Source organism: Lacerta agilis, chromosome 18 (assembly GCF_009819535.1).
Source record: "Lacerta agilis isolate rLacAgi1 chromosome 18, rLacAgi1.pri, whole genome shotgun sequence".
Lineage (NCBI taxonomy): Eukaryota > Metazoa > Chordata > Lepidosauria > Squamata > Lacertidae > Lacerta > Lacerta agilis.
In genome coordinates, this window is record NC_046329.1 from 11,405,997 (window position 1) to 11,433,144 (window position 27,148).

At 52.0% G+C, this 27,148-nt stretch overlaps 1 protein-coding gene across 1 annotated transcript in view; it reads right to left on the reverse strand.

The window, feature by feature from the left end:
- ARHGEF18 (Rho/Rac guanine nucleotide exchange factor 18) overlaps positions 1–20,428 on the reverse strand; it is a 51,722-nt gene extending 31,294 nt beyond the window's left edge. Inside the window, exons 1-10 of the mRNA XM_033136518.1 lie at positions 20,325–20,428; positions 12,225–12,364; positions 11,426–11,919; positions 8,028–8,226; positions 7,555–7,672; positions 6,405–6,462; positions 5,867–5,911; positions 5,547–5,627; positions 5,311–5,416; positions 4,615–4,762 (exon numbers count right to left, since the gene is read on the reverse strand). Of these exons, the coding sequence (XP_032992409.1) occupies positions 4,615–4,762; positions 5,311–5,416; positions 5,547–5,627; positions 5,867–5,911; positions 6,405–6,462; positions 7,555–7,672; positions 8,028–8,226; positions 11,426–11,919; positions 12,225–12,364; positions 20,325–20,400 (1,465 nt within the window). The 5' untranslated portion in view covers positions 20,401–20,428. The remainder of the gene's footprint in view (positions 1–4,614; positions 4,763–5,310; positions 5,417–5,546; positions 5,628–5,866; positions 5,912–6,404; positions 6,463–7,554; positions 7,673–8,027; positions 8,227–11,425; positions 11,920–12,224; positions 12,365–20,324) is intronic.
- Positions 20,429–27,148: the final 6,720 nt, after the last annotated feature.

Sequence of the window (27,148 nt, forward strand, 5' to 3'; positions counted from 1 at the left end):
GGGCTTGCACTCTGGATTTGAAACAGGGACCAACATCCGGAATTCCACCGGATCTTCCTACAGCATCCCCACCCCGATCCCGGCATACATGCTCTGGGGTCCGGAGGCCCCATGGTGATGGAGTGGGAAGTTTCTTCTTGCTACCCTCGTTTTAGATGCAAGAGGACTAGGAACATGACTTTTCCCATCTGGGAGGGCAACAGGCTCCCCCTCCTCATTTTAGATGCATGGGGACTAGGAACTTGACTTTCTACATCTCGGACGGCCATAGGCTCCCCCCTCCTCATTTTAGACGCATGAGAACTAGGAACTTGACTTTCCACATCTCGGACGGCCATAGGCTCCCCCCTCCCCGTTTTAGACCCATGAGGACTAGAAACTTGATTTTCTGCAAGAGGACTAGGAACTTGACTTTCTGCATCTGGGAGAGCCATAGGTTTTCCAATCCTCATTTTAGACGCATGAGGACTAGGAACTCGATTTTCCCCATCTCAGAGGGCCATAGGCTCCCCAGCCTCATTTTAGACCCTTGAGGACTAGAAACTTGATTTTCTGCAAGAGGACTAGGAACTTGACTTTTTGCATCTGGGAGAGCCATAGGCTTTCCAATCCTCATTTTAGACGCATGAGGACTAGGAACTTGATTTTCCCCATCTGAGAGGGCCATAGGCTCCCCATTCTCATTTTGGATACAAGAGGACTAGGATCTTGACTTTCCACCTCTGCGAGAGCCAGTCTCCCCTATCCTTGTTTTAGATACAAGAGGACTAGGAACTTGACTTTCCCCATCTGGGAGAGCCACAGGCTTTCCAATCCTCATTTTCGATGCATGAGGACTAGCAACTTGATTTTCTGCAAGAGGACTAGGATCTTGACTTTCAAGACACACAGCTCCACGCAGCTCCACACCACAGTCAGACACACACAGACAGTCACGGCGGGGGAATAACCCCCCCCCCACTTGTTTTGGGGGCGCACATCGCTTGGCATAAGAAGTTGACTACCACTGACCTCTGACGTCATCAGAAGGGGCCCGGTGCCAGACGTCATCGGGAGGGGCCCGGCAGTTCAGGCCCGTGTCGCCTACCCGGCTCTCTCTCAGCGGCAGGCGCTCCTTCTGCCGCCCCGAGGAAGCCCGACCGGTGCAGCCTCTTCTTCTTCTTCCTCCTCCTCCTCCTCCTCGCTAAGCCACTTCCCCCTCGGCCCTCCATCTCGCGAGACTTCCCCGACCATTCCCGCAGGGTCTCGCGAGGCGCGTCTCCCCTCCGGCAACGGAGAGCAGGTATAGGTCGGTCACGCCCCCCCACACCCGAGATCTCGCGAGATCCCAGGGCGAGAGACCCGGCTGCCCTTTCGAAAGCTCCCGGGCTTTGGCAGAGAAAGGAGCAGAGGCGGCGCTCAAGGTATCGCGAGACCTCGCCTCTCCTCCTCCCGCGGCGGATGGTCGCCATGGCAACCGCGTCGGGCTTTCGAGACCTCGGTCCTTATTTTTTTTTGGCGGGCAAATGTGTGGAAAATAATAAATCACGTAATAATAATAATAATAATATCGTGATAAAACAACACGCGCTCCTTTCTCTCACTATAGGGTTTTATACCCGCCCTTCATTTTATTTTATTTTTTAAAAAGTTTAATTGCATTAATTTTTTCCCTCAGTGCAAAATAAAGGGGGGGGGGGAGAATACGCTTCATTAACTTATTTATTAGTGTTTCGATTTTATTTCATTTATTTGTATTTTAATCTGATTTTCTAGTTTCCGCCGACTATTTATTTATTTATTTATTGAAGTATACCCTTTAATTTTTATTTATTATTTCCGCACACCGCCTCTTTGTAAAGCCGCTTTAGAGTCACTTTAGAGATGAAGCGGTACATAAAACAGCTCGAACTGAGTGAAAATCCACGGGTGAACTAATTCGTGGGGCGTGATAATTTAATTCACAATTAAATTTAAAGTTTAAAGGCGGTTTGACAGGCTGCCTTTGAGACACTAAAGAAAGCTGAGGTAATTTTAAAGCAGGGTTGCGAATTTTCCTCAGTGTCCTCGTTTTATCTTCTCACAAATTGCTTTAATCGATTTATTATTGTTATTAACAATCAGGCCGTGTAAAAACACATAGAATTCTACTCTGAAATTAATAATAGTCATGATCTTTCATCGTAAGGGGTTTTTGCTCCGAGTATAAATCCTATTTCCCCTCTGATTTAAATTAAATTCTACGATGCTTGGTGTTTTGTGTTTGAACTGTCCAGTTCCCAAAGTCTGATCAAATGTTTAAAAAACCGCTCGATTTAAAAATAAATAAATGTCTGGCTTGGCTAACAAACCTTTGATTTTTCTATTAATTTTTTAATCAACATTAATAATTGTATTATAAATTGGTATGTTATAATGAGGATATTATTGGATGGTAATTGAAAACTAATAATGTTTTTTTTTAATTTTGCTATTTTTATTTTTAATAATTTTTATTAGATTTTACAATTTAATATTCAACACGTATAAAAGAAAATAAAACACAACTCCCGCCCATTCCATGACTTCCCTCAATTTCCCCTTTTGATTTTTTAACTATTTGCTACTTCTGCTTAATTTTTGTCTTTTTTTCATCTTTAAACTTAATGCTCTTACCTTCTTATCATTCTTATACCCAATTTTCTTCAAATTACATCTGATGTTTAATTAATTTACATATTGTTATTTCTTAACCTTTACTCTTCTTTTCTTAGTTGTAAGTGTTTACAAAAATAATATTATTTTAAATTTTATTTAAATCACTTTTAATTCGCATTCAATGTATCCGACCTACATTTACAGCCATTGGTTTCATTGAGCTGTTTCAAATTGTTTCCAGTGCTGTGGCCTTTGGGCAAACAAACAAATAATATTATTTACATGTCACAATGTTTGGGGGTTGGACTAGATGACCCACGGGTGTCCCTTTCTCCCCACCCTATTCCAATTCCACAATAGAATTCTCAATTTATTTGCCCTTCTTTGTCTCCCTAGGTGCCATTCCCACGCCCGGATGAAGAAGTCGCCCGGATGAAGGACAGATAACAACAGAAAGGCTTTAAGATGTGGATTCGTGGTGGAAGGTAAACAGGGTGAATAAAAATCAATGGTTTTTTAAAATAATAATAAAAAAACCAGTTTTTTCCTGGTTTAAATCGGATTTTTTTAAAATAAAAATTAAATCGGATTTTTAAAATAAAATGCTTTTGGAGGAAAAATCTTTCTAAAGATTTTCTGTTTAAGTTACACTAGCTGACCCGGCCAAGCGTTGCTGTGGCTTATTTGGTGAAATGGGAAAGGAGAATATAAAACAGAAAGCACATGTGTTACATTATAGTCCAAAGGCTATTCATCAGGAAACGAGGATTTGTTTTAAGTTTTTCATGTGTGCTAAAACTCAGTCTAAGTTTTTTTTTTAAACCCGTCTAACCACATCAGTTAACAAACATGGATAAATATGCTATAATATTATTGTTTTAGTTAAATAAATTGTTTGGATTGTTATTAAGGAAATGATTATTTTTCTCCTTCCGATAAAGTACAGCAGAAAAGTTGTCCAGATATAAACAGTTAACTTAATGAAACCACACCGTAATTTCATAAATATCTGTCAATGTATTTCTAATAGTATAACCAAATCAGTAATTTTTGATATAACTGTAAAAAAACTGCTCTGAAAATTTATTATTCCAAAAATGAAACCTGCATCTGGTTGTAAATATTAAGATTATACCAGCAAGGCTGAGTCTCCGTTAATGGGCAACCCCGAAATTCTGGGCGCCCTGCAAACCGACGCCAGAATTTGGCGCCTATTTTGTGCTGAAAACCTTGCATTTTGTGTGCCTCCCCTCCAAACTGAGAAATTGGCGCAGCAAATCGGGGTCTCAAGTTAATGCTGGGGGGAAATCCAATCTCCTCCGACCGACTCTGAGCAGGTGCTAAAGTTTTGTGCCGTTTTGTACTTCCAATGTTTTGCGGATTCGTGGTGGATGGTAAGGCAATATTTCGACAGCTGCCGGCTTATTAACATGCAACCCCGAAATTTCAGACGCCCTGCAAACGGACGCCAAAGTTCAGCACCCGTTTTGGGGTGAAAAACTTGCATTTCGTGTGCCTCCGCTCCAAATGGTGTAATTGGCGCGGCAAATTGGGGTCACAAGTTAATGCCGGTCCTCCGACCGACTCGAAACAGGCGCCAAATTTTTGTGCTGATTTTGTACTGCCAACCCCACATTTTGTGCTGCCTCCCCTCCAAAACTAAGCAATCGACAGTTGGCCCCAAAACCCAACCTGGCTCCAAACCGGTGCCAGGGTTTTGTGTGCTGGGTTTGGCGCTGTTTTGTGCCGCTTTCCGTGCCACCCCCCCAAAACAGAGTAATTGATACCCAAACTAAATCTATTTCCAATTGGCTACAAAATTCGCAGCTTTGTCTGAAAGCAGTTATGCCCGTGGGAATCGCATGCGAAGAGGGAGAGGAGTTTGCAGGGAGCAGGCGCCAAGCCAGAGTGCAACGGTGCCCGGGACCCACCTGCCCCACCAAGCAGGCGTGTGTGGGCCAGGGGAGCCCCCGGTGACCTCGGGGGGCCGCTACTCACTCAAGCACTGCAGCCCAGCTTTGTTCAGCAGGCTCTTGCCGCAGAGGGAGCAGCAGGCGGCAGCTGAAAAGGCGCCCGGCGTCAGCTCATGCCCATGCAGTGCCCGCGGCCGCTCCTTCACCTCCGCCACCTCCTTCTTGCTCTTACCCTGAAAAGAAGAGCGGAAAATTCAGACCATGGGAACCACCCGGGCCAAACAAAGGCAAGCTCAGGTCCAGGGGCTGGAGGTGGCCCTCCGCACCTCTCAGCCTGCCCCCCACCTGCCCGCCTTCTTGCTTACAATTGGTCAAGGGGGTGACCCTCCTCCTCCGGCTCATTGCTGCTCCTGAGGGCAAAGCTAGAACTAGTTGGCTCCGCCTCTCCCTGCCTCTGGCTCCGTCTCCTTCCCAGGCTCCAATGGGCACCAGCCACCACTGCTCTTTGGGGAAGCCTTAGCTCCACCTCTCGTTGTTCCTAGCTCCGCATCCCTTCAGGGCTCCCTGCTTTCCCAGTGGGCACCTGACACCGCTGCCCTTTGGGGAAGCCTCTCCTTGCCTCTGGCTCCGCCTCCTTTCCGGGCTCCCTGCTTCCCACCCCGCAAATCTCCCGTGGGTACCCACCTCCACTGGCCGGGGGTGAAGGAGGAGCAGGAGAGAGCTCTCGCTCCCAAGCTAACCAGCAAAGGCCACCCAAACCTCACTCGGCTCTGCCTCTCACCTTCTCCTTCTGCCACGATCCGGTGACCCGGTTGCGGAGGTTGCTCAAGCGGCGCCTCACCTTGGTCCCTCTCTCGGCCTTGTCGCTCTTCCCGCTGTCTTCAGTCCTGGGTTGGGAAAGAAAGAGCGGAGAGTGGTTCAGGGGGCAGGGGGCTCATGTGCACTTTATTCAATTCATTTCTTACACCTTCGGAGCACACTGCCCTCCCCCCCCCCCCGCAAGAGTGGCTCACTCACTCGTTAGACAGGAACTCAAACCAGGTCAAGTTCTGCGGGGCTTCGCCGTTGCCTTCAGGGGCGCACAGCCCGTGCTTCGCCCTGGAATGGGAGCCAGGAGTGCAAATATGTCAGAAGGAAGGTGGGTGTGTGGCTTCATTGAGCTGAGCGTCAAAATAGTGGGTACAAAACAGAGACGCTTCAGGGAACAGGCTCAGCCCAGGAGCTCAGAAGCTGGGGCCTTCTGCATTCAAAGCAGATGGTCTGCCGCAACCATTTTTCAGCCACCACCCTGTCCCACTCTGAGATGATGATTCATTCCCACAACCACCAAGACTCACCCGTGGTACTGAGTCAGCTCCTTCAGCACCTGTTGCACCATCAGCCTGTTGTTGATAGAAGAGATGACGTCAGAGACGAAGGCGGGGCGGTTTGAGGCAAGAATTGATGCCCGTGTCATGTCCATCTGCCCCCCTCCCTGCCTTCATTAGGGGTGCAGCTATGTCCCACGGGGAACCCCTAACCCTGGATCCTGGGACCCATGGGGCAGCTCAGTTGATAGAGCACAAGACTCTTTGTCTCAGGGTCGTGGGTTCAAGTGCAAAAAAGATTCATGCATTGCAGGGGGTTGTACTAAATGACCCCCATGATCCCTTTCAACTCTGCAATTCTACGATGTAAAAATAATATATCAGGCCAATTTTCCCAGCGGGAGATTCCTCAGCTCTGTTTCCAACGGACCTGGATCCTTGTGGGAGGGGGGCTCTCCAGTTCTGCACTACGCAGCGCTTAAGAGCAGGCAGTGGTGGAAGTGTTGGGGGGGCATGCTCAGAGTCTGTGGGGTGTGTGAATTGGGGGCAAAGGGCAGAAGCCACTTACACTTGCTCCGGGGCTACCTGGTCCTTTTCAATCAGCTCCAGCACAGGTGGCGCGATCCCTGAAACGCAACACCAGAAACACCAACATTTATTTACCGTACTTTTCCTTGTAGAAGATGCCCCCTATTTGGGGGGACTCAAATTTAAGAAAATGGGGGGAGATGGCACAGAGTTGTTGAGCTTTTTGGGGGGATTGCCGAAAATCACTCACCTGCACGTGTCTGTCCCCTCGCCAGCAGAAGCTGTCGATTGCCCGCCCAATCGCCGTAGCGTCAGCCAATTGACACCAGCCATTGACGCAGCAACCAATGACAGGCCCAATAGCTGCTGACAGCTGTGGCAGCAACCGATCAATCTTCCACCCTGTGCACTATCCATGTATAAGACGACCCCCACTTTTTAGCTTAATTTTTAAAGAAAAAAAACTAGTCTTATACACAGAAAAGTACAGCACTTGTTATTTAAAAAGATGGATAAATTGGTCACATTGTAAAACGATCAGCCTTTGTGTTGTTGTTTTTTTAACTACAACAGCCCCACATACTGATTTGTCTTTATAAAAGTTTGTGGCGGTGGGAGGCATGTGGATTAGACGTCGTCTCGCGCTTCTTGAGCATCCGTTCCGACTTATTTGCACAGGGAGGTTAAAATGACACGGCATCAGAGCAAAGTGCTATCACCCCCACATTTTCCTGTGCATCTTCTTGGCAAAAGAGAGAGGGAGGCTGATATATTTTTGGGGTGGGAATAGGGGGGGTTATTGTGCCAGATGGCCAAAGTAGCTTTGATCAAGCAAGCCAAATTTGCTGCTGTTGTGATTTGCACCCCCATCCACAAACACGGTTTGGTGTTTTCATACTGCAAACCACCCTGTGTTCCTTGGATGGAGGTGCGTTATATAAATAAAATAAATGAAATAAAATAGCAGCAGTCTCCAGAAGGGCCCTTGGATGGTTTCGCTGTAGGGGAAACTCCAGCCACCTGTTCCAAAAACAACATCTAAGGAAATATGGAGAGTTCCCTTCTCTGGGTCTGGACCCATCAGCCTGCATAAATGAGTCCCACCAAACTTGGGACTGGACAAGAAGCCCCACCCCTCCTATCATTGTGCCTGCATGCAATAAAGACTCTATCCTACAAGGACTACTGACCCACGGTGACTGGAAGCGAGACCTCCAGGCTGCGGGACATGCGCAAGGAGGAGGCGCCATCACAGGGGGCCGGGACGGACTTGGACCTCACCCGCTTCCCTCCGCCACTGCTGAAACCCTGGGAAAAGCAAAGGAAGAGGAGAAGGAAGGAAGGAAGGGAGCTTCTGTTAGCATGGAGTGCCCTGTAGGGCCTAGAATCCTATTCCAAGACCTCCCCAAACCACAAATCTGGTTGAATCCCTTTCCATAGAGAACGTTATGCTGCAAAATAGCATCATTATTACTTATTATTATTATTTGTATGTGCATAATTTCAGTTATGCACATGTCTCAGAGTGATTTTTTGCAGATCCATAGGATATATATATATATTAAAAAAGCAACAACAACATTGAAAATTACTGAAAATCCAGAATATTGTCTCATATGCCAGATAAGTCTCTCCGTCATCGCTACCACCTAAGGCGACTCACGGCTTTGCCAGGCTTCTGGATGAGGCCCAGGTCCAGGCACAAGGGCTCGATCTCCACTTTGATCACGGTGCTGCTGCCGCCGCCGCCGCTCCAAGCTGCTAGTCCTGCTAGAGGTGCGTGTGGCTCAAGAGGCGGCTTCTCCTTTTCGTCCTCCTCCTGCTCCATGTCGCTTCCCATTTCGGAGGCATCCAGGCTGAACCTGGTTGTTTTGGGGGAGGAAGGAGAGGTTTGGCGGCTGTGCATCACAACGAGAGAAACTCTGCAGTTAGGAGTCACCGATGTCCTCCTCGGGTTTGTCTCATCATCTGTTTCTGAAGCCATCCTAGTCAGAGGTTCCCTGGAGGAAGTGACAAGTCCCAAAACGAAACAGGCCCTGATTCTCTCCCCGCCCCCAAGCTCCTTGCTCAAGTTTTCCCCTAGAAATTTCAGACTCAACACCCAGGGAGGCAAAAACCCTCTTTGAAATCAATGGGCATTGTCAATTTCGGCCGTTCTCTAATGCTGGAGAGGAAATGCTGGTGAGGGACGGGGAGGAATCCGACCCTGTTCACATTTAAAGCTGGAATGATCAAATCCACTCTTTCCAGAACACCGTGAGGACCGAAATGCATGACTCCCTCCACAGTCCACGCCGTTTTCCAAGCAGAGAAATGAATATATTGTTAGTGAAAATAATATAGAACAGCACATGAGAGGAGGAGGGATTGCTTGCATATAACATGCATCCAAGAAAGTGCTTGTTGGCAGAATTTGCCCTAAAATGAGGACTTAAAAAGAATTTATAAAGAAATGCAGGCAGCTGGACAGAAACTGACAGAAGGAGATGTACAGATACTTCTACCCCTTTGTGCTTGCTGGTGAGGGCTGGTCAGATGTGGGGCAGGGTGGAGTTCCAGCCCCCTTACAAAAAAAAAAACCATCTATGCTCAAGTTTGGCTCAGGTTGCCACCCCTATCACCCTGTCTGCCAGGCCTCAGAGACAAGCAGCACAGCGCCTGCCCCTTTTTGACAAGAGAGCCCTGCCAAGATCGCCAGCGGAGATTGTTCCCCCCACCACCCTGCCCTGGCACCTTATAAGGAGGGGAGAGTTAAAAATAGCCCCTCTCTCTCCTGGCTGATCAATACTGCCCCTTCAGAGCCACTGGGGAGGGGCATCTCCCCGCGCGAGATCTGCTCAGCAGCAGCCTTAAAAAGGTTGGCCGCCCGGCATCAGTTCCGTAGCCCTGCGGAACAAAATGTATTTTTAATTCTCCTTTGCAGGCCCTGCCAACGTTTCCACTCTGCAGAAGTGGCAGAGCAGGTTTTAAAGCCCGAAAGCTGTCTCTGTCGCTGGCGCTTGGCACCCTAAATGAGATGGCTTTTGAGTGGTGTCACTTCGGGAACGAGAAACAGGAGCCAAGCAGGCTTTGCGAGGCCTGGGGTCACCGGAGCAAACTGGGGGCACTTGGCAGAATATGCAGGCCCTCGCCCAAGGCGGCTGAATCAAGGGCACAAGACAGGAGCTGAGTAACGGCATAGGCAGGGGTGGCCAACTGGAGCGTCAGAGAGGCTGCTGGATCAGGCCAGGGGCCCATCTAGCCCAGCAGTCTGTCCTCACAATGGCCGACCAGATGCCCCCAGTCACAGCTAAAGCGCAAGAGCAACTCTCCCCTCCAGCTGGTATTCAGAGCTAGCGGCCATCGATAGCCCTCTCCTCCTCCAGCAATTTGTCCCATCCTTTTTTAAAAGCCATCCAAGTTGCTGGCCTTCCCTGCCTCCTGCAGCAGGGAGTTCTGTGGTTTGGCTCCGTGCTGCATGCATGAAGAAGCCCTTTCTTAAGAGGGAACAAGGGCTGTACCGGAGGTTAAACAGGTTGCCCCACCCCCCGCCAAGCACGCAGGCCCAGAGGTGCAGAACAAAAACCTCTCCTCTCCAAGGACGGATACAAGGAAGTCAGGCAGGTGGACCAACAGTGGGGGAGGAAGAGAGCAAGCCTGACTCCAATGGCTGCGGAGGAAGTCACTGGCGGAGTGCGAGAGGCAGCCAAAAGCAAACTTTTTGAGTTTCCGGTCTCTCTTAGCTTCGGAGGCACCGATACAGCTCCTTGCTTAAGGAGCCCAGGTACACCTCCGAGAGGGAGGAGACATACCTCTCTCCACTTTCTGCATGCCTCGCATAATTTTATAAACTCCTGTCATGTCGCCTTTTCTCAGGTGGCTTTAAGAGGAAGGGACACGTTCGTGGTCATCGCTCTGCCTTCCGCAGTTAATGTTTCTGGATAACAAACTCTGGAAACCATAGAAGGGGAGGTTTCATGGAGGCTCTCCGGTCCTCCTTGTGGGCTTCGTGTCAAGGCATTGGGTTGATTGCTGTGAGAGCAGGACGATGCGTGGGGTGGTTCACTGCCCTTCTTATGCTCACAGATGGGGAATTCAAGAGGGGCTCAGACACCATCAGGGATCCCCATTTCCCAGCTGCAAGCTCAGCACCCGACCGGGATGCAGCAGGTGTGCAGCCTCCCCTCCTCCTTCAAGTCAACTGCCTTAGGTTAAAAGAGTCGAGCCCAGAAAGGGCCAAACCGCCTCCCATTGGTTGTGGGTCCGATCCCCACGTTGGGCAAAAGAGCCCTGCATTGTCCAGGACTAGACGGCCCTCACGGTCCCTTCCAACTCTGCAATTCTGTGATTCCCCATGTTCTTCTGCTTTGAGGTTCTCCACCAGAAGGAAGCCTGGGATGAGGGCTTGCTTGCACCAGCCTGGCTGTGAGGCTACGGAGACGGGGCTGTAGACCCATTGACTCAGAGCAGACCCATTGACTTCCATGGAGAGATAACTTAGGCCTATTAACTTCAGCGGGCCTGTTTCCAAGTAGATGCAAAACCATGGAAAGAGGAGGCCTCTTCACCCCCCCCCCTTCCACTGTTTATTTTTTGTCTGAGTGGAACTATTTTCCCACAAGCGCACAGCGTCCACAAGGCTCTTCAGAGTGATGAGAAGCAGCATCTTGACAGCAGGTCAGAGAGAGTTGGGGGGAGAGAGAAAGAACAGAGACCGTCTTCTTTGTCAAGGCTGCCCCAGAAAATCTCACGGAAAAAAGAAACAGCCGACAGAGCCAAAGGCTCGGCCCAGGCAAGCCTAGTCATCTGAACACACGCAGAGTGTGTCCCTGAGCAAACTGCAGGGCTCCACACGCTGCAGAAGGCTCCAGTAGGGTGGCTTTCCCCCAACTGTTCTGACCCGCTGAATGGCTCCATCAGGCCTCGCTATAGAGGGCAATTTCACACTTGGGTAGCCACTACCAAAAAGGCCCTGTTGCAAGTCAAGGCCAACTGGGCTGCCCTTGGTGGTGCCACCCCCAACAAGGCCTCACCAGCTGGTATGGGGAAGGTGATCTTTTGCATGACCCTAGCCAGACTCACCTGCGCTGGCCGTCCGTTGGAGACATGGGTGCCTCCCAGCTGTGCCTCCGAGAGGTGGACATGGACCGGGCCAAAATGGGGAAGGCTTCTGTGCCCTCTGGGGCAGCTCCTGACTCCTCCCCAGAGAAGACCCCCCGGCCCCCGGCTCCGCATGAGCAGGCACAGTCGGCATCCAGGTAGTGAGGTGTCACGTCCAAGCTGGCCTGCCCCTCGGGGCCACAGGGGCAGGGGGCCTGGGGAAGCACTCCACCATGGCCCCTGGGCCTCTCGGCCAATATGCAACAGCCGGCAGCCCCCTGCGATGTCCGTTCGAGGGACAAGGCTGCTGCGGAAGCCCCACCGCCAGCAACAGCAGCCTCCATGGGCGGCCAGGAGAGTCCCAAGTCTTTGTAATACTCTGAGCCCTGCAGAGCCGAGTCTATCGAGAGGAGGTCCTCCGCACTGCTGTGGATCGTGCCCGGGGAGGCGTCCTGTTCTGGAGAGGAGGTGTCCTCCTGCCGAGAGAGGGAGGGAGGGGTCAGAGTGGCAAAAGGCCTAGCCTACCTCGCAGGGGTGCTGTGAAGGTACTGCCACCCTCAAGCTCCCTGGAGGGATAGAAAGGCAACAGATAAATCAAGTGAGAGACATCATTGTAGCCCAGAGGGACAACAGGCAGAAACTCTCAAGGAGGGCTGGCAAGGGGGAGGCCGAAGGGTCTAGCAGAGGGGGTTTCGAGGGCTGCATTCCGCTCCCAGGCCCAAGGCTCCTCACCCATGCAATGCAGCCCACTGCTGGGATGGATCCCACGGTGCTTCCTTACCCTCTCCTCTGCCATGCTGCCGAAGAAGACCTCATCCTCAACGGTCAAGGACGGGGACAAGGTGTCTGGGCTGCTGCAACCCGAGGCCGGGATGGTCCGGCTGCCGGGGAAATCCTGCGCTGCCGGCTTGCATTCAGACCCTGAAGAGGAAAGAGGGAGTTAACTGTGGCGCCCCATGAAAAAGAATTCCGAAGTCCAACCAGGCGAGGAGTTTGTGTCCTCCATCCGGGCCAGAAAGAGACGTTCTCAATGTTCAAGAGCACTTTCCTGGAGAAACACTCCAGGAAGATGGAAAAAGGGTATCTGGCCTCAGGAAGGTTCTGTGGGCCAGAAAGAGGAGCCTGGGGGCTGCATTCAGCCCCTGCAACTGAGGTTTTCCATCCCTGGATTAAGAAAAGCGCAGCAGTCCATACATCCCACGAAGTGTGATCACAAGCTCCACGTCACAAAGATTAAGACTCCAGAACCTTTGTTCCAGACCATCTCTCTCTCTACATATTTTCTTCTTTCTGGGCTTCAACTGTACTCCATTGCCATGCCAAGCAGGCATGACTGGAGGCAGGGCCGAGGGCCACGTTTTCCACTGCAGAGGGGCCGTTTCCCAGTGCCAGTCTCTTCTCTACACCCCCTCCTCTCTGTCCGGCTTCCTCCCCACGTAGCGAGCCTCCAAGGGAGAGAGATGGGCTCCATCGCTCTCCCACTTACAGGGGACCTTCCGGCTGCCCTCTTCCCCTCTGCCCACCCAATCAGCTCTTGTCTGAACTGAGACCTTTGGAGAGACGCAGTGCAGCACTAACTGTAAGCAGGACTTGAGCCCTCTCCCCTACTGTCTGTGGCCAGCAGCCATTGACAGCCCTGTCCCCCGTGACTCGCAGGAGAGAGGAAACAGAAGCGGGGGCAAGATGAAACACCCTGGAACTCTTGCAGCGTGGAAAGTTGCAGGGTTTCAGCAGGAAAGTACGGAGCATGAGATCCACCGTGGATTTGCCCTCTCCTCTTTAGGAGCCATTCAAGTCGGTGGCCATCCGTGCCTCCTGTGTGAGGGAGTTCCGCAGCTCAGCTCTGTTCACAGAAGTGCAATTGCTGCTATTTCAAGTGAGACTGACCCCCTTGCTAGGTGGGGAGAAGAGAAACACCCAGATGTTTTGCAACCGCAGATGTGCTATCCTAGGTTCACCCAGGCCCTCTCTAACATTGATCCATAAACCTGATCCTCCCCACCCCACCCCACCGCCGCGAGATGGGAGATGCTCCAGCCTCAACACACGATAAATCAGGCCCTGTGGGCTCTGGGACATGCCGTGCACAGGAGGGGCGGCCACTTCAAGGGGAGAGGAAGCGCCTGAGGCTGCAGGGAGACCATTTTAGGCAATGTGCAGGCTGCCATGGATGAGAACACCAGGCGCTCTAGTTGGCTCGCTCTCACACGCAGCCCCAACAACAGACATAAACCCCTCTCTGCGTCTGGTCTGCTTGGCAATCCCCAGTTAGTACCATGGAGAGAGGCAGTGAAGGAGCATGAGAGGCAGGAGGAGATGGGGAGACCCTTCCCCCATCAAGAAAGGCCACAGTTCACCTCTGGCCTCATCTGTCCCTCCAGACCAGGGGCGGAAGGAGCTGTCAAACTCCAGCTTTTCCTTTTTCCACATTTCTGCAACAAAATCATCCTGAAGATGCATTAGCATTTTAGTGCTAAATTCTCCCAATAAGCACCCCCCTTTTTTGGTAAACTGTTTTGTAGAATCACAGGACTTGTAGAGTTGAAAAGGAGCCCCCAAGGGTCATCTGGTCCAACCCACGGCAAGGCAGGATTCACAGCTAAAGCATCCCTTGACAGGTGGCCACCCCAACCTCTGTTTAAAACCCTCCAAGAAGCAGAGCCCACTACCTTCCGAGGGAGTCCGTTCCACTTTCAAATGGCTCTGGGAGACACTGTCACCGAGAAGGCCCTGTGCCTGGTTCCCTGTAGCTTCACTTTTTGCAATGAGAGAACCGCCAGAAGGCCCTTGGAGATGGACCCCGGTGTCCGGGATGGAGGCGCTCCTCCAGGGATACAGGGCCGAGGCCGTTTAGGGCTTTCAAGGTCAGCACCAACACTTTGAATTGTGCTCGGAAAAGCACTGGGAGCCAGTGAAGATCCTTTAGGACCGGTGTTGTATGGTCCCAGCAGCCGCTCCCAGTCACCAGTCTGGCAGCCACGTTCTGGATTAGCTGTCGTTTCCGAGTCACCTTCAAGGATAGCACCATGTAGAGCACATGGCAGTAGTCCAAGCGGGAGATAACCAGAATAAGTACCACTCTGGCCAGACAGGGAGCAGGCAGGTAGGATCTCAAATGGAGCTGGTAGACAGCTGCCCTGGATGCAGAATTTGACCTGCGCCTCCATGGACAGCTGTGAGTCCATAATGACCCCCAGGCTGCACACCTTTAGGAGCACAGTTACCCTATTCAGGACCAGGGAGTCCCGTCCCCCCGCTCCCCTGTTTTCCATAAGCAGTACTTCTGTCTTGTCAGGATTCAACCTCAATCCATTAAGTTGCCATCCGTCCTTCCATCACCCTCTCCCATATTTGGAAGAACTATACAGTTCCTGCTGCCTTAAAAAAGTAAACAATATTTTACAGGATCCACCTCATCCGGGATACAGTCTTTTTGCACCACTGCCTTCGGGCGAGAGATATAGAACAATTAAAGCAAGAACAAATAGATAAAAAAATAGTTTCCACCCCAGAGCTATAACCATCTTAAATGCTGTAACCAGATAATATGCCCTTGGAGAGTGGTGATGGGTATGTACGTATGTGCATGTGTGGCTGAAAATGTGTTTTTTGTTTTTTTGTCTTGTTTTTATGGGATGGCATTCAATTTCATTGCACTTGTACAACATTGTACTTGTACAATGACAATAAAGAAATCTTATCATCAATCGCCTCCTGATACTCACACTGGACCTTCACCGCCTTCACTGGTTCTGATTTAAAAGAGATGTAGAGCTGGGTATCATCCGCATACTGATGAACACCCAGCCCAAACCCCCTGGTGATCTCTCCCAGTGGCTTCATGTAGATGTTAAAAAGCATGGGGGAGAGGATGGAGCCCTGAAGCACCCCACAAGTGAGAGCCCAGGGGTCTGAACACTCATCCCCCACCACCACTTTCTGGACACGGCCCAGGAGGAAGGAGCGGAGCCAATGCACCACAGTGCCCACCCTGGTTCCTGCTCCAGACTGCCGTCGTTTCTCAGGAGGGAGTCAGGCAGAAACCAGAACCTCGGGGCTGCACATTTCCGGCGGATTGTCGCAGCAGATCCGCTCTGTTTAAGAACAGGCGTGCACAAAGAGAAACAAAGCCTTTGCAGCTGAGAAAGCAACAGGGAAGTAAACGCATCGAAAAGCGTCCAGTGGATTCAGGACCGACAAGAAGAGCTCTAAGCAGCCTGCAAGGCAATCAGGATGAAATGCTCCTGCCTGGTGACCTCCTGCAAGCCAGCCACAGCCTGCAGGGCATTAGGGTGGAGGGCAGGTAATAAATGGCAATGTTGGTAAAAATAAGGACAGCAACAAATGCTGGATCAGGACCAGACACGGGAGGACGCCCTTATTGTATCTTTCGCTTCACAGGCCAGCAGCGAGCTCGGGTTGTGCAATTGGGGGTGACGTGGGGACGCCTTGTGCAGCAAAAACCCACTTCCTCCAAAGAGGTCCTTCCGAGGGTGGGGGTTGCGATAAGGAGGGCGGCCGGGAAGTTGCTCCGGCGGCATTGCTTGCTTTGCAGCAGCCACCGCCCTGTCATCTCGCCTCTCCGTTGCGTCCTCTAAGTTCCCCATAAACAAATGGGAGATGGGGAACGTTCCTTAAATAAGTGGACATCGCCCTGCAAACAAATCCTGCTCAGCAGCCTACTCAACAGAAGTGTGCACCCCCCCAATAAGTCATGGGGTCCTCTAGGCAACCCTTCCCACCCAACTTTCAGTACTGTGTAGTCCAGGGCCGGATTTAGGTTTGATGAGGCCCTAAGCTACTGAAGGTAACGGGGCCCTTTCTATGTCCAGCTGTCCTTTGTCAACAACAAATTGTCGCTGTTTTTGTGTGTGTTGAATATACGCTATATGGCAAGCATGGCCAAACTTGGCCCTCCAGCTGGTTTGGGACTACAGCTCCCATCATCCCTAGCTAACTGGACCAGTGGTCAGGGATGATGGGAATTGTAGTCCCAAAACAGCTGGAGAGCCAAGTTTGGCCATGCCTGCTGTATGGTCATTTATGGACCTAATAGGTATCTAAAGCCATTTGCACCTGCAGAATGTAGGCACCCTATATCTAGAAATGAGCAAATCAGTGATATTTTAGGGAGCAGGCTAGCAGGCGGGGCCCACGACTTGCATCCTAGGAGCCTATACAACGCAAAACACTGTTGCTGTATGTAGGTTTTATTTCATTTCTTTTTTCTCTTATATTTTCTTTTTCCTTTAATTTTTTTTGGGGGGCCGCAAGAGAGTGGGGCCCTAAGCTATAGCTTGTTTAGCTTAGACATAAATCCGGCACTGCTGTTGTCTCCTGCCAATGTTTTGGGGCAAATGCGCTACTGCACTTGGCTCTGTCCTGCCTCTGTGTTTTGAGGTTTGTGAAGGCCACTTTGCTGGAGACTTCAGAAGGGGAAGAGATGCTCTCACGCTTGGGTCCTGCTTCTGGGCTTCATCCCTTTGGGGCCTCTGGGCAGCCACTGTGAGGATGGATGGGGGGGGCATTTGGCCTGATCCAGCAGACTTTCATTCCCCATCGTTGCTGACTTCCTGAAATTTAATTTTGTGCCCCACTTCCTTTGCCGTGTAGCACAAGAGTTGACCCCTCCCCGGATAGCAATAGAGTGGCAACCTTGGGGAAGCAATTCACAAAGCGGAACAGCTGTGTGGACAGCCCACAGTTATTGCACCAGACATTGCAGAATGCGGATGAGGATCTGGAGGGGAGAGAAGAAGGGGGGTGCCCACCTCCCTTCTCAATGGGGAGTTTTCCCTCTTTCCCAGATTCCTGCCACCTTGTCCCCGGGCTGCCAAGAGGGTCTCCCTCCTGGCCGAGACATGAGCACAGTGGAAAGCTCTCCCAGCACAGAGGCCTTCGCCTCCCGAGATGCGGACTGCATACCCAGGAAAACAACACACTCCCAGGCCCGCTTGTTGGTTTACTTCGGTTTATGAGTCACTTCCCATAAAAGACATCCCAAAGCAATTAGCAATAAAAAACCTTAACAACAGATGCATCTATATCAACAGTATAAAACTGGGCATAAAAACAACCTGAACCAGACAGAAACCATGACGAGAGCCTCAGCTTTTGAAGCCTTGTTGGAAAAAGGACAGTCTCAAAGGGCAGGAGGGGATCCTCAACACACACCCTGAGGCAGAATGTGGCCCTCCAAGGCTCTCTGCGGCCCCCAGAAAAGGAATGCAGCCCACAGACTGGAAAAGGGCCCACTCTCCTCCCATCCACAATCCAATTCAGCAATGGCTGCAGATGGGTGTCCGTGCTCAGGTCAGCATTTGAATTCAGCCAGGAGCCCCAGTGAACAACGTTCAGCCCCTCTCCTCAGTCTATTGTGAGAATAAAACTAACGGGGAGAGAGGCCCCTTTGGAGGAAAGTGTGGGGTGTGAATCTATCAGGGCAACTTGAGCCTCTCCAGAGAAGCAGGGTGCGTGAATTGAGAAGGCGAAAGGGTCAGGCCAGATGGCTTCTCCCTGAAGGAACTGCGGTCCTCTGACCACCAGCCCCACCCAGCTGTGTACTGTCCATGAGACGCATGCAGCTGAGACATGGTCCTCCCCTTTACAATTAAGCAAGTTCTCATGACTTCGAGCAAAAGTCTGCTTTAAATGCAGGAACTCAGCAAACGCCTCTGAATAATACCAGTTGCAAGGAACCTCAAGAGGAGAGAGTCCCTGCTGTTGTATTCAGGCCCTGCTCGTGGGCTGCTTCCCATTGGGACTCCTGGTCGGCCACTGTGAGAACAGGGTGCTGAACCAAGGCCCCCCCCCCCCCCGGCCTGACCCAGCTGCTGAAGGACTCTTCCTAGTTTCTTCTAGGAAGACCATTTCTGGGCGCCACAATTTAAGCAGGACTTTGACAAGCTGGAAGGTGTGCAGAGGGCGGCAACCAAGAGGATCAAGGGTCTGGAAACCTGATGAAGAACAGTTGAAGGAGCTGGGTATGTTTAGCATGGAAAAGAGGAGACTGAGAAGAGATACGAGAGCCATCTTCAAATATCTGAAGGGCTGTGTCACATGGAAGAGGGAGCCAGCTTGTTTTCCCTTGATACAGAGGGTAGGACTCGAACCCATGGCTTCAAGTGACAAGGAAGGAGATTCCAACTAAACATCAGGAAGGACTTTCTGACAGTCAGAGCTGTTGGACGGGGGAATGGTCTCCCTTGAGAGGTTGTGGGTTGGATAGTCATCTGTCATGGATGCATTAACTGAGATTCCTGCATTGCAGAGGGTCTCTACAGTTCTGTGTAGAGCCTCCATGGGCAGAGCCAGCCTACCTTAGAACAGTGGAGAACCAGAGTGGGAAGAGGCTGTTGCTCTCAGGCCCTGGCTTATGGGGGCTTCCCTTTGGGGGCATGTGAGGACAGGGTGCTGGAATAGACAGGGCCCCCGTGGCCTGATCTGGCCGCAGGGCTGTTCGGAACCATGGCCTTAAAATGGTATTAGAGAAATTTGCAGAGGATAAGACGGTCGGAATCGCAAGCAGTGAGAGTTGCTGCTGCTGTGCTCAGTCCTCTTTGGGGACCTTCTTCCCCTGGGGACTCATGTCCAGCCACCACGAGGACAGCAGGCCGGACCCCATGGGCCCCCTTTGGCATGACAAACATCCTGCTTCAGGGCGCTTCTGATGTTCTTAATAAGCTCTTGGGGACACGAAGCAGATCCTGCAAATTGCCCATCTCCAACGGTGAACCATAAAAGGCTATGGCTGCAGCACGGAAGCAGAACAGCCTCTGCCCCAGGGCCCAGGCGCCGGGAAGCCAAGTCCAAATTGTGGGGCACGGGGGCGGGGGAGAGAGGTAGGCAGAAGGGAGACTTCCTACCCTTGGCACCGAGTCAGGATATAGAGCCTGGCTAGCTGGTAACAGCTCTCCAGGATTTTGGGCAGGGGACACTTGTGAAAAAGGTGCTGGTTTAAATAGAGCCGTGGGGAGCTGCCTCCTGTGGAGTCAGAGCCTTGGTCTACACGGACTGGCAGCAGAGGCTCTCCCAGAGGGTTAGGCAGGGGGTGGAGATGCCACCATCAGAGACTGAGCCTGGGACCTTCCTGAGAAACAGAGCCTCTTGCCAGCAAGTGATGGGCTTTTCCTTGGAGGTTTCAGCCCCTGCGGCTGCAACAAAAGGATCGCTTCACTCAGGAACAGAGGAAGCTGCCCTGAACCGGTGCCAGAGCGCAGGGCCGCCAACACTGACTGGCAGCACCGACTCTCCAGGGAGAGCGTCTTGAGCTACGACACCTCCCTTTGCAAAAGACAATCAAGATTTGGGGGCGTCGAGGGTAGGCTAAAATGGGGTCCAGAAAAAGGAGTTGAGGGTTCCTGGCTACCTGGAGAGGTTGGCCCCTGCCTCAGAAGCAGCTGGTCCTTTGAACAGGGCAGGTGGAGGTTCAACAGGCACAGCCCAATCCTGGCAGCTACATCCAACCACATTTTATGCACCGGCTATTTATTCCTGCAATTTCCAGCCTCAAATACCAAACCTGCTACCCCTGCATAACTGTAGAACCCCGAGCACAATGTAAAAACCACGCGGCATGTCGAACCAACCTCGCCCCTAATTAAAACCGTGCAGGCAGAAATAGCAGAGCAGGTCAATGGATTAATGGGGTTGGATCAATTCATTGAACGGAACCCACTTTAAAGCGAAGTCTCCGGAGGACCCTCGCTGCACCGCCCCTTCCTCCTCCCTGGAAGCAGAAAGCCCCGGGTGCTGGCGGGGGTCAAAGCAAATCCTAGCACCATATATCTGAGGGGTCCAAACCCCCCCCCCCGCCGCCCTTTGCAAAGGCAGCCTCCCCCCCCCCCGCCCCCCGCTTGGCGTTGCCCTTTGGCCAGGTTACCTCGCTTGAAGGACCACCTTTTCATCCATCGCCTAGAGAAAGACGGCCAGGAGTGGTTGAGGAGCGAGTCGGCCATGGGGAGGGGGGGGGGCTTTGCAGGGGAGGCAGGCGGAGAAGAAGCTGTGAAAAAGAAAGAAAGAAAGAAAGAAAGAAAGAGGGAGGGAGGCAGCTTCTTCCCGGGGAAGCCAGCGAGGAGGACTGGGAGAGAGGAGACAGGCAAGGACTTTGTCAAACGCATCAGCTGATGATGGAGGAGGAGGAGGAGGAGCACAGGAGCAGAGGCAAGCCGGGCGCCTTGGCACCTGCTCGGGCGCGCCCACCGGAGCGCGCAGGCAGCTCTGGAGAGGCAAACCGGGACGCTCGCTGCCTTGGCATTTTGTTTAACGCCCTCCAGTGAAATCCTGCTGCGTCTTTCTCGCCCCCGTGCACGGCCGTCGCATTGTGAGGATGGGATTTCCAGCCTTAATTCGGAACCCCGTTTCCCTCCTGGCATGAAAGTGGCTCAGAGCGACTTGGCGGAGCCTCGAGGATCAGCGCGCAGCCGAGAAATACCTGAAAACACACACACACACAGGGGACGCACACCTCGAGCCCGAATAAAAGGCAGGCTTTGTAGCGGCTTCCCCACTTAAAGGGGGCACTTCGAAAGCCAGGCGGTGTCGCTGTCACTTTGGAAGCGGGGCCGGAGGGGTCAGGAGACGACTCTGTGGCACAGAAGGGGAAGGTCTCTCTTCACCCATTTAATCCATTTGTTAAATTCGTGCCCCGCCGTCTTCCTTCCCAGGAGCTCGAGGCGGCCCACGCAATTCCCCTCCTTCCCATTTTATCCCCCCCCCCCCACAACCCTGCGAGGTAGGTGAGGCTGAGACTGAGCGCCTGCCCCCCAACCCGGCCAGGCTACCACCCAGTGGGGATGTTGTTCTGTCTCGTGGAATAGAGCCTCTCTCCCTCTTTCAAAACTTGGGTTTGGGGTTTTGTGGACTTTCTTTGAGACCGAGGCACTTGGTGAACCTGGAGAAGGGCGCTGAGAGGTCTGCTGCGGCGAAAGAGGGCTCTGCCCCTGCCCCACCCGACCTCCTTCTGCCCCCAGCCGGTTCCCTGCATCGCCTTCTTCCTCCCTCCTGACCTTCCTCCCTTTAAGACCCTGGCAAAACTTGCAGGAGGACCAGAAGCATCTTCGCTCTCTCAACCCCGCTTCCCTCTGCGTTTTAACGTCCAGGCTGGAGAAGCGTTCTGCTGAGCTCGGAAGCTTGCTCTCTCTACTAGCGGAGACTTACCCAGATTTTGTTTCTCTTGCTCCAGCAGCCTCTTCTCTCGCTGGACACTCGGAGCAGCCAAAATAAAAATAAAGGCAGTTGGCTCGCTAGGGTAACCAGTTCGAAACCAGCCGCTTCCTCTTTTCTCAAGAAACCTCCTCCCATCCTCCGGAAGACGAGACTTTCTCGCCCCTTCTTCACGCCGCTCGCTTTCTGCTAATGGCCCCCCTCCTTTTGTGGGGACCACAATATACAGACAGCACCGTGTACGGAGTCTTTGGCGCCCACCTTGCTCAGTATTGCCTGCACGAACTGCTCTCCAGGCTTTCCGAGAGAGTTTGTTTCCAGGTTTGTTAACCAGGAGAGCCGCTGCCGGCCTGTGCTGACAATCCTGAGCTCGATGGAGGGGGGGGGGTCTGCCATGGTTTAAGGCGGATTCCAATATGGAATGCTGTTTGGTTTCAGTTAACAAAGTCTACATACCGCTCAATTGCAATGGAACTGCTAGGTGGTTTTTCAGGGAATATTAAAACCATCAATAAAAACCAGCCAGCAGCACTTAAAGATACTCAATTAACATTAACAGGCACTTATGGGGTACTAATAGCAACATCTTGAGTAGCTCAGTCAGGGGAGCATGAGGCTATTGATCTCAGGGTTGTGGGTTCGAGTCTTACTGTTCTACAATTTTATGAACTTGGCCCGGCAGCAAATGTGCAGATCTCTGAGCACAGGGGTTACAGGCCAGCAAGACCTCACTCCTGCTAGCAGCAGCACTGCATCTAGCTACTGTTTGTGGGAAACATAGCACAGGGCCACTTTGACTCGTCAAGGCGCCTGGCAGCCGCCAAACGTATCTGGGCACACAGAGCAACTAACTGCTAGTGTGCCTCCTCTTCCCCCTTGTGCTAAAACAGCCTTTCTTCAACCAGACACCCTCCAGAGCTTGGGAGCTCCAACATTACACAGGCTGCGGGGGCCAATGGGAGTTGTAGTCCCAAGGCGCCCGGTTGGGGGAGAGTCGCTGAGGAGGATTGGACTGAGGTGGCCAAAAAGGAGGGGGGTTGTATGTGTCACATTTCCGAAGGGTGTCCAGAAACACACTCCTGAAACAAAACAATGGCAGGGCTGGGAGTTCCTCCGGCTCATCTCAGTCACCCGGTACTTGCGAAGGAAGTTGGGCAACCTGCCTCTGCTCCCAGCGAGACAAGCAGCCGCTTCCCAGCCTCAAAGTCACAGGCTGATTCAGCCCAAGGGACGCATGCAGGGCAGGTTCCTGAAAACCAGTGCGGACAGTCCTTAGCGAGATGGACCAACAAGCTTCTATCACATCATCCTTGAAGAATCACAGAGTGGGAAGGGACCCCAAGGGCCATCTAGTTCAACCCGCAGCAGTGCAGGAATCCAGAAGGCTGCTTCGGGGAGGAGGCTGCGCACACCTCCCTGGCAGAGCACCTGCTTGGTGTGCAGAAAGAACCCCGCTTCCAAATGCAGGTGGGGCTGGCAGAGACCCCAAGGTGTTCGCCTCTGCCGCGGTGCACCTGCATGGACAATACTGGCCTAGGTGGAGCAAGGGTCGGACTCTGGACAAAGAAGGCAGGTCCTGCACCCCTAACTCTTGGCAGCATGGGCAACAGGAGCTGGGAGTCCCAAACTGATCGCCAGCTGAAAGCAAGACAGACAGGTGCCCATTGCCAGGCTTTTAAAGAAGAGGCTTTTAAACTAAGGCGTGACCCAGCTGTTTATGGGAACATTAACTGCATCTGTGCGATTGGTTTGCTTTTCAGAGTTTGCAGGAGCAGCTTTTAGAAATCATGGGCTTCACAGAATCCTAGAAACGTAGTTGGAAGGGAACCCTCGTGTCATCTAGCCCAACCCTCTGTAACTAAAGCGCCCATGACAGGTGGCCATCCAACTTCTGCTTGAAACCTCCCCAAGGAAGGAGCGCCCGCCACATTCTGACCTGTCAAACTGTCAGGAAACTCTTCCTATGGGGTCAGAATCTCCTGTCCTGCCATCTAAATCCACTGAGTTGGCAGTGGGTTGCCTCCAGCGAAGTCCTACTCAAAGTAGACTCACCCAAATTAAGGGCTTAAATGACTCTTTAGTAGGACAGTGGCTCTGGACACAAGCCTGCATTTTTGTATTACAGTATTGTTGTTATTATTATTAGTAATCCATTTGTATCTTGGTCTAATGCAACACCCCCTGGTATCTTCAGGCTGGGAAGAGGTTTTGTGAGCCTGCAAAGGAGCCCAGAAACAGTGGAGGAGGAGGCAGCAGGCTGGGATTTGCAAGGCTGGAGAACAAAGCAGCGTTTAGCAGTGCAGACCAGGAATCTCTGGAGTCGGAGGCATTCTTGGATAATTTATTCAGAATTTTGTTTTTTTGTTTTTTTAATATAAACAGTTAATTGTTCAATATTTTACACACAGCAAAGAAAAAGAAAAATCCGTTTGATATTCAAAGATACTCTCTGTACACATCACTGCCTGGGCTCCGATATGAAAAGCACTGGCAAAAGAAATAAAAATCAAGTGGGCCTATTCTTTTTCTATTAATTATTCTCAAAACCATGGCACATATTGATATTGATCCTTTTATTTTAAAAACAAGAGGTATTTTCTTTTCGCGCTCTCTTTCCCCAACGCCGCCCCTTCTCAGTGTTCAGGGACCATTTTCTGCACGGGTAGAGAAAGTGGGGCAGTGGGGTTTTTTGGGGGGGCTGGCTTCTCAGGCACTCCACGGCGGGCTTGGGGAACCCGGCGAGGCCTTTGCTTCGACCTCGGTGGGACCCAGGAGGCGGCCCCACCCTGCCTGCCTGCCTCCGCCTCGCAAGGGGGAAGCCAGCCCAGCTTTCTCCGTGCAAAGATCCATTAACCTTTCCAACGTTCCAGCAATGGGGCAATTTGAAACGTCCCTAGAAAATGCTTGCATTGCAATTCTTTTTTTTTTTTTTTTTTAATAAAAAAACAAAACACATTTTAAGACAGCTGGACCAGTCCTGAACAGCAGCAGCAGCAACAAAAATCAACAAAAAGCAGCGTGTGTTGGTGGTGAGGTGATTTTACCAATGGGCAAGGCAGTGGAAAAATCCTTCTGCTTCCGGGACAGGGCTGAGAAGCGCTTGATGGATTTCCACAGAAATAAACCGGGGCGAAGTAGCACACACAAGAGAGATGGCTGCGTCCAGCAAAAGTCCTAGAGAACACGCAGAGCTGACAGAATCGTAAGGGACCCCTGAGGGCCATCCAGCCCAAACCCCTGCAACGCGGGCAAGAGAACTCTGGCTGACTCTGTGGGTTTCGCTTGGCAAAACGGAGAGGGATGCTTCTTCCACCCTGCAGGATCCTCCACGGGGTTCGGACAGAACAAAAGGCTGGCGAGTCAGAGTTCTCAAGGCAGGCCGGAACTCAAAAAACAGAGCTTGTGACCTTAATGGAAAACAACCTAAACAAAACCCCACGTGTGACTTTTAGAAAAGTCTTGCCGGTTGCTTGCAACTATTCCGAACAGAGGCAAGGCACAACGGAAACTACCCCCCGTCCTGGCCGGAGGAACCGCACTGGAGGGCAGCTACTTGATGGTGGCTGCGGGCAGAAGGGGCAATTGGGAAGGCGAGGGAGGGAGAGCAGGCTGAGGACACACAAGCCGAGCAGCTGGCCTGGTTCACTTCCAGCTCACAGCGCCTCATCCACAATCCCAGCACAAAGAGGTCCAAGGCTGTGCTACAGTGGCTGTGCAAGAGGGGGGCCCTGACCGCCTAGCACCCCAATGCCCCCACTGGGCCAGCCTCCACCCTCACCCCTCGGCCAACGTCTAGGGAGCTGCTTCCCTACCCCACGAGACTCGCCTATGCAGCTCTGCACCCAACGCAGAGCAGACCCACTGAAATGGTGTCCGTTGATATCATCGAGGAGCTGGACTCCGTTGGAGATGACCCGGTTTGCCCGGGGCACAAAGAGAGCTTTTTAAAAGGCCCGCTGCCAAGGAGAGGTTGCTGGGGATTGCAGTAGGACAAGCCCCTCTCTCCCCACACGAAGCAAGTGCTCAACCACTGAGCTGAGGAGGTTCTCAGGAGGGGAATCTTTTTGAAAAGGGTTTTTTTTCCTGTGCGCCTTTCTGCTCTCCCTTCCAGCACTAGCCCCCCCCCCCCCCCGCCGGCTCCCCTCAAACGGACAGGCACTCTGTGCCCTTCTCCCAGAAGTGCAACAGGCTCCGCAATATGGATAGCACCAAAAACTTTTGAACAGTAACGTGGCACGGCACATCTCTACCCAGGCTGGCAGATGTGAGGCCTCCTCTCTCTCTCTCTCTGTGGAAACCGGAGCCAGAGGAGTCAGGAGGGACTGGAAAGATCTTTGAAATGGGTGCAAAACAAAATTGCAGACTGGCAGGAGGGACTAAGGACCCCCCCCCCGCCCAGGCATCTTTACACGATGGCCTTAGGGGTGGGTTGACGCCACCCTGCAAAGGTTTCTGGGCAGACAGAGAAAGCTGCTTCGTTCCCAAACATCACACTTCTTCCCGCTCTGTCCCACCAAGAGATGCCCCTGCATTGAGGAAGTGTCGCAGGAACGCTGTGTGGAAGGCCCAGGAGGAGCCCACCATGAATGTGCTATTAATTGTGACCACCACGGCACCCATGAACAACCTCGCTGCTCTGGGAGCGGGGCCCTTGAGGCAGCTCCAAACAACGGCCCTGCGGTGAAGGGCTGCCCTCTGCTTTCCTGGGAGAGGCACACAACCCCAAACAATCTCCCTCTCCCCAGCACACCCCCCCCACTCATCAAATTCAAACCTCCATCCTCCTTGTGCTCGGCATAAAAAAAGAAGATAAATCAAGGTGCATTTTCAACAAAGGCAAGCAGAATGGATTTTTTTTGGGGGGGCACAGAACCAAATATGTGCAATTAGTCTGTTCAGTACCCACAAGGCCTACAGATCCACTTATTCTGTCGACTCGACAAGATCCACATCGGTTTCTTTTTCTCAGAACGATTCACATTATATGGAAATACGGGTTTTTTTTCTTCCTTTTTTCTTTTTTAGAAAAAGCTTATTTGAAATGACACTGAGGTAAGAGAGAGGTTTTGGCGATGCAAATTTCAGCAGGCGAACAATCGCCTGGGACTGAAGAGGAAATCTGAACTGGGGGGGGGGAGGAGCAGAATTTGTGGGGTCCACTGACTGGAGCAGAAAAGCTCTAAAGTGCAACACTGGGGAGGTTAGCCGGGGGGGGGGAAGAAACCCTAAAAAAAGAAAACCCCCAAGGGCTGAAGAGGGTGAAGTTCTTGCCCCCACCTCGCAGGCAGGAGACACACAGGCAGATTGCACAACTGACCGGGTTTAGCAGGAAAGAAACATTTCCCCAGCTGCCTTCTCCTCCTCCTCCTAGGCAAATAATCACAGCGTTTGGGCTTACTTCCCCCCCCCCCCCAAAAAAGGGGGGGCTGAGGCAAAGGCACAGGGGGCACAAGGCCAGAGCAAGGCAGTGTGCCTACCTAGGCTAGTGTTGTCTGCACAGACCAGCAGCATGCTCTCCAGGCGGGGAGCCCTTTTGCCAGT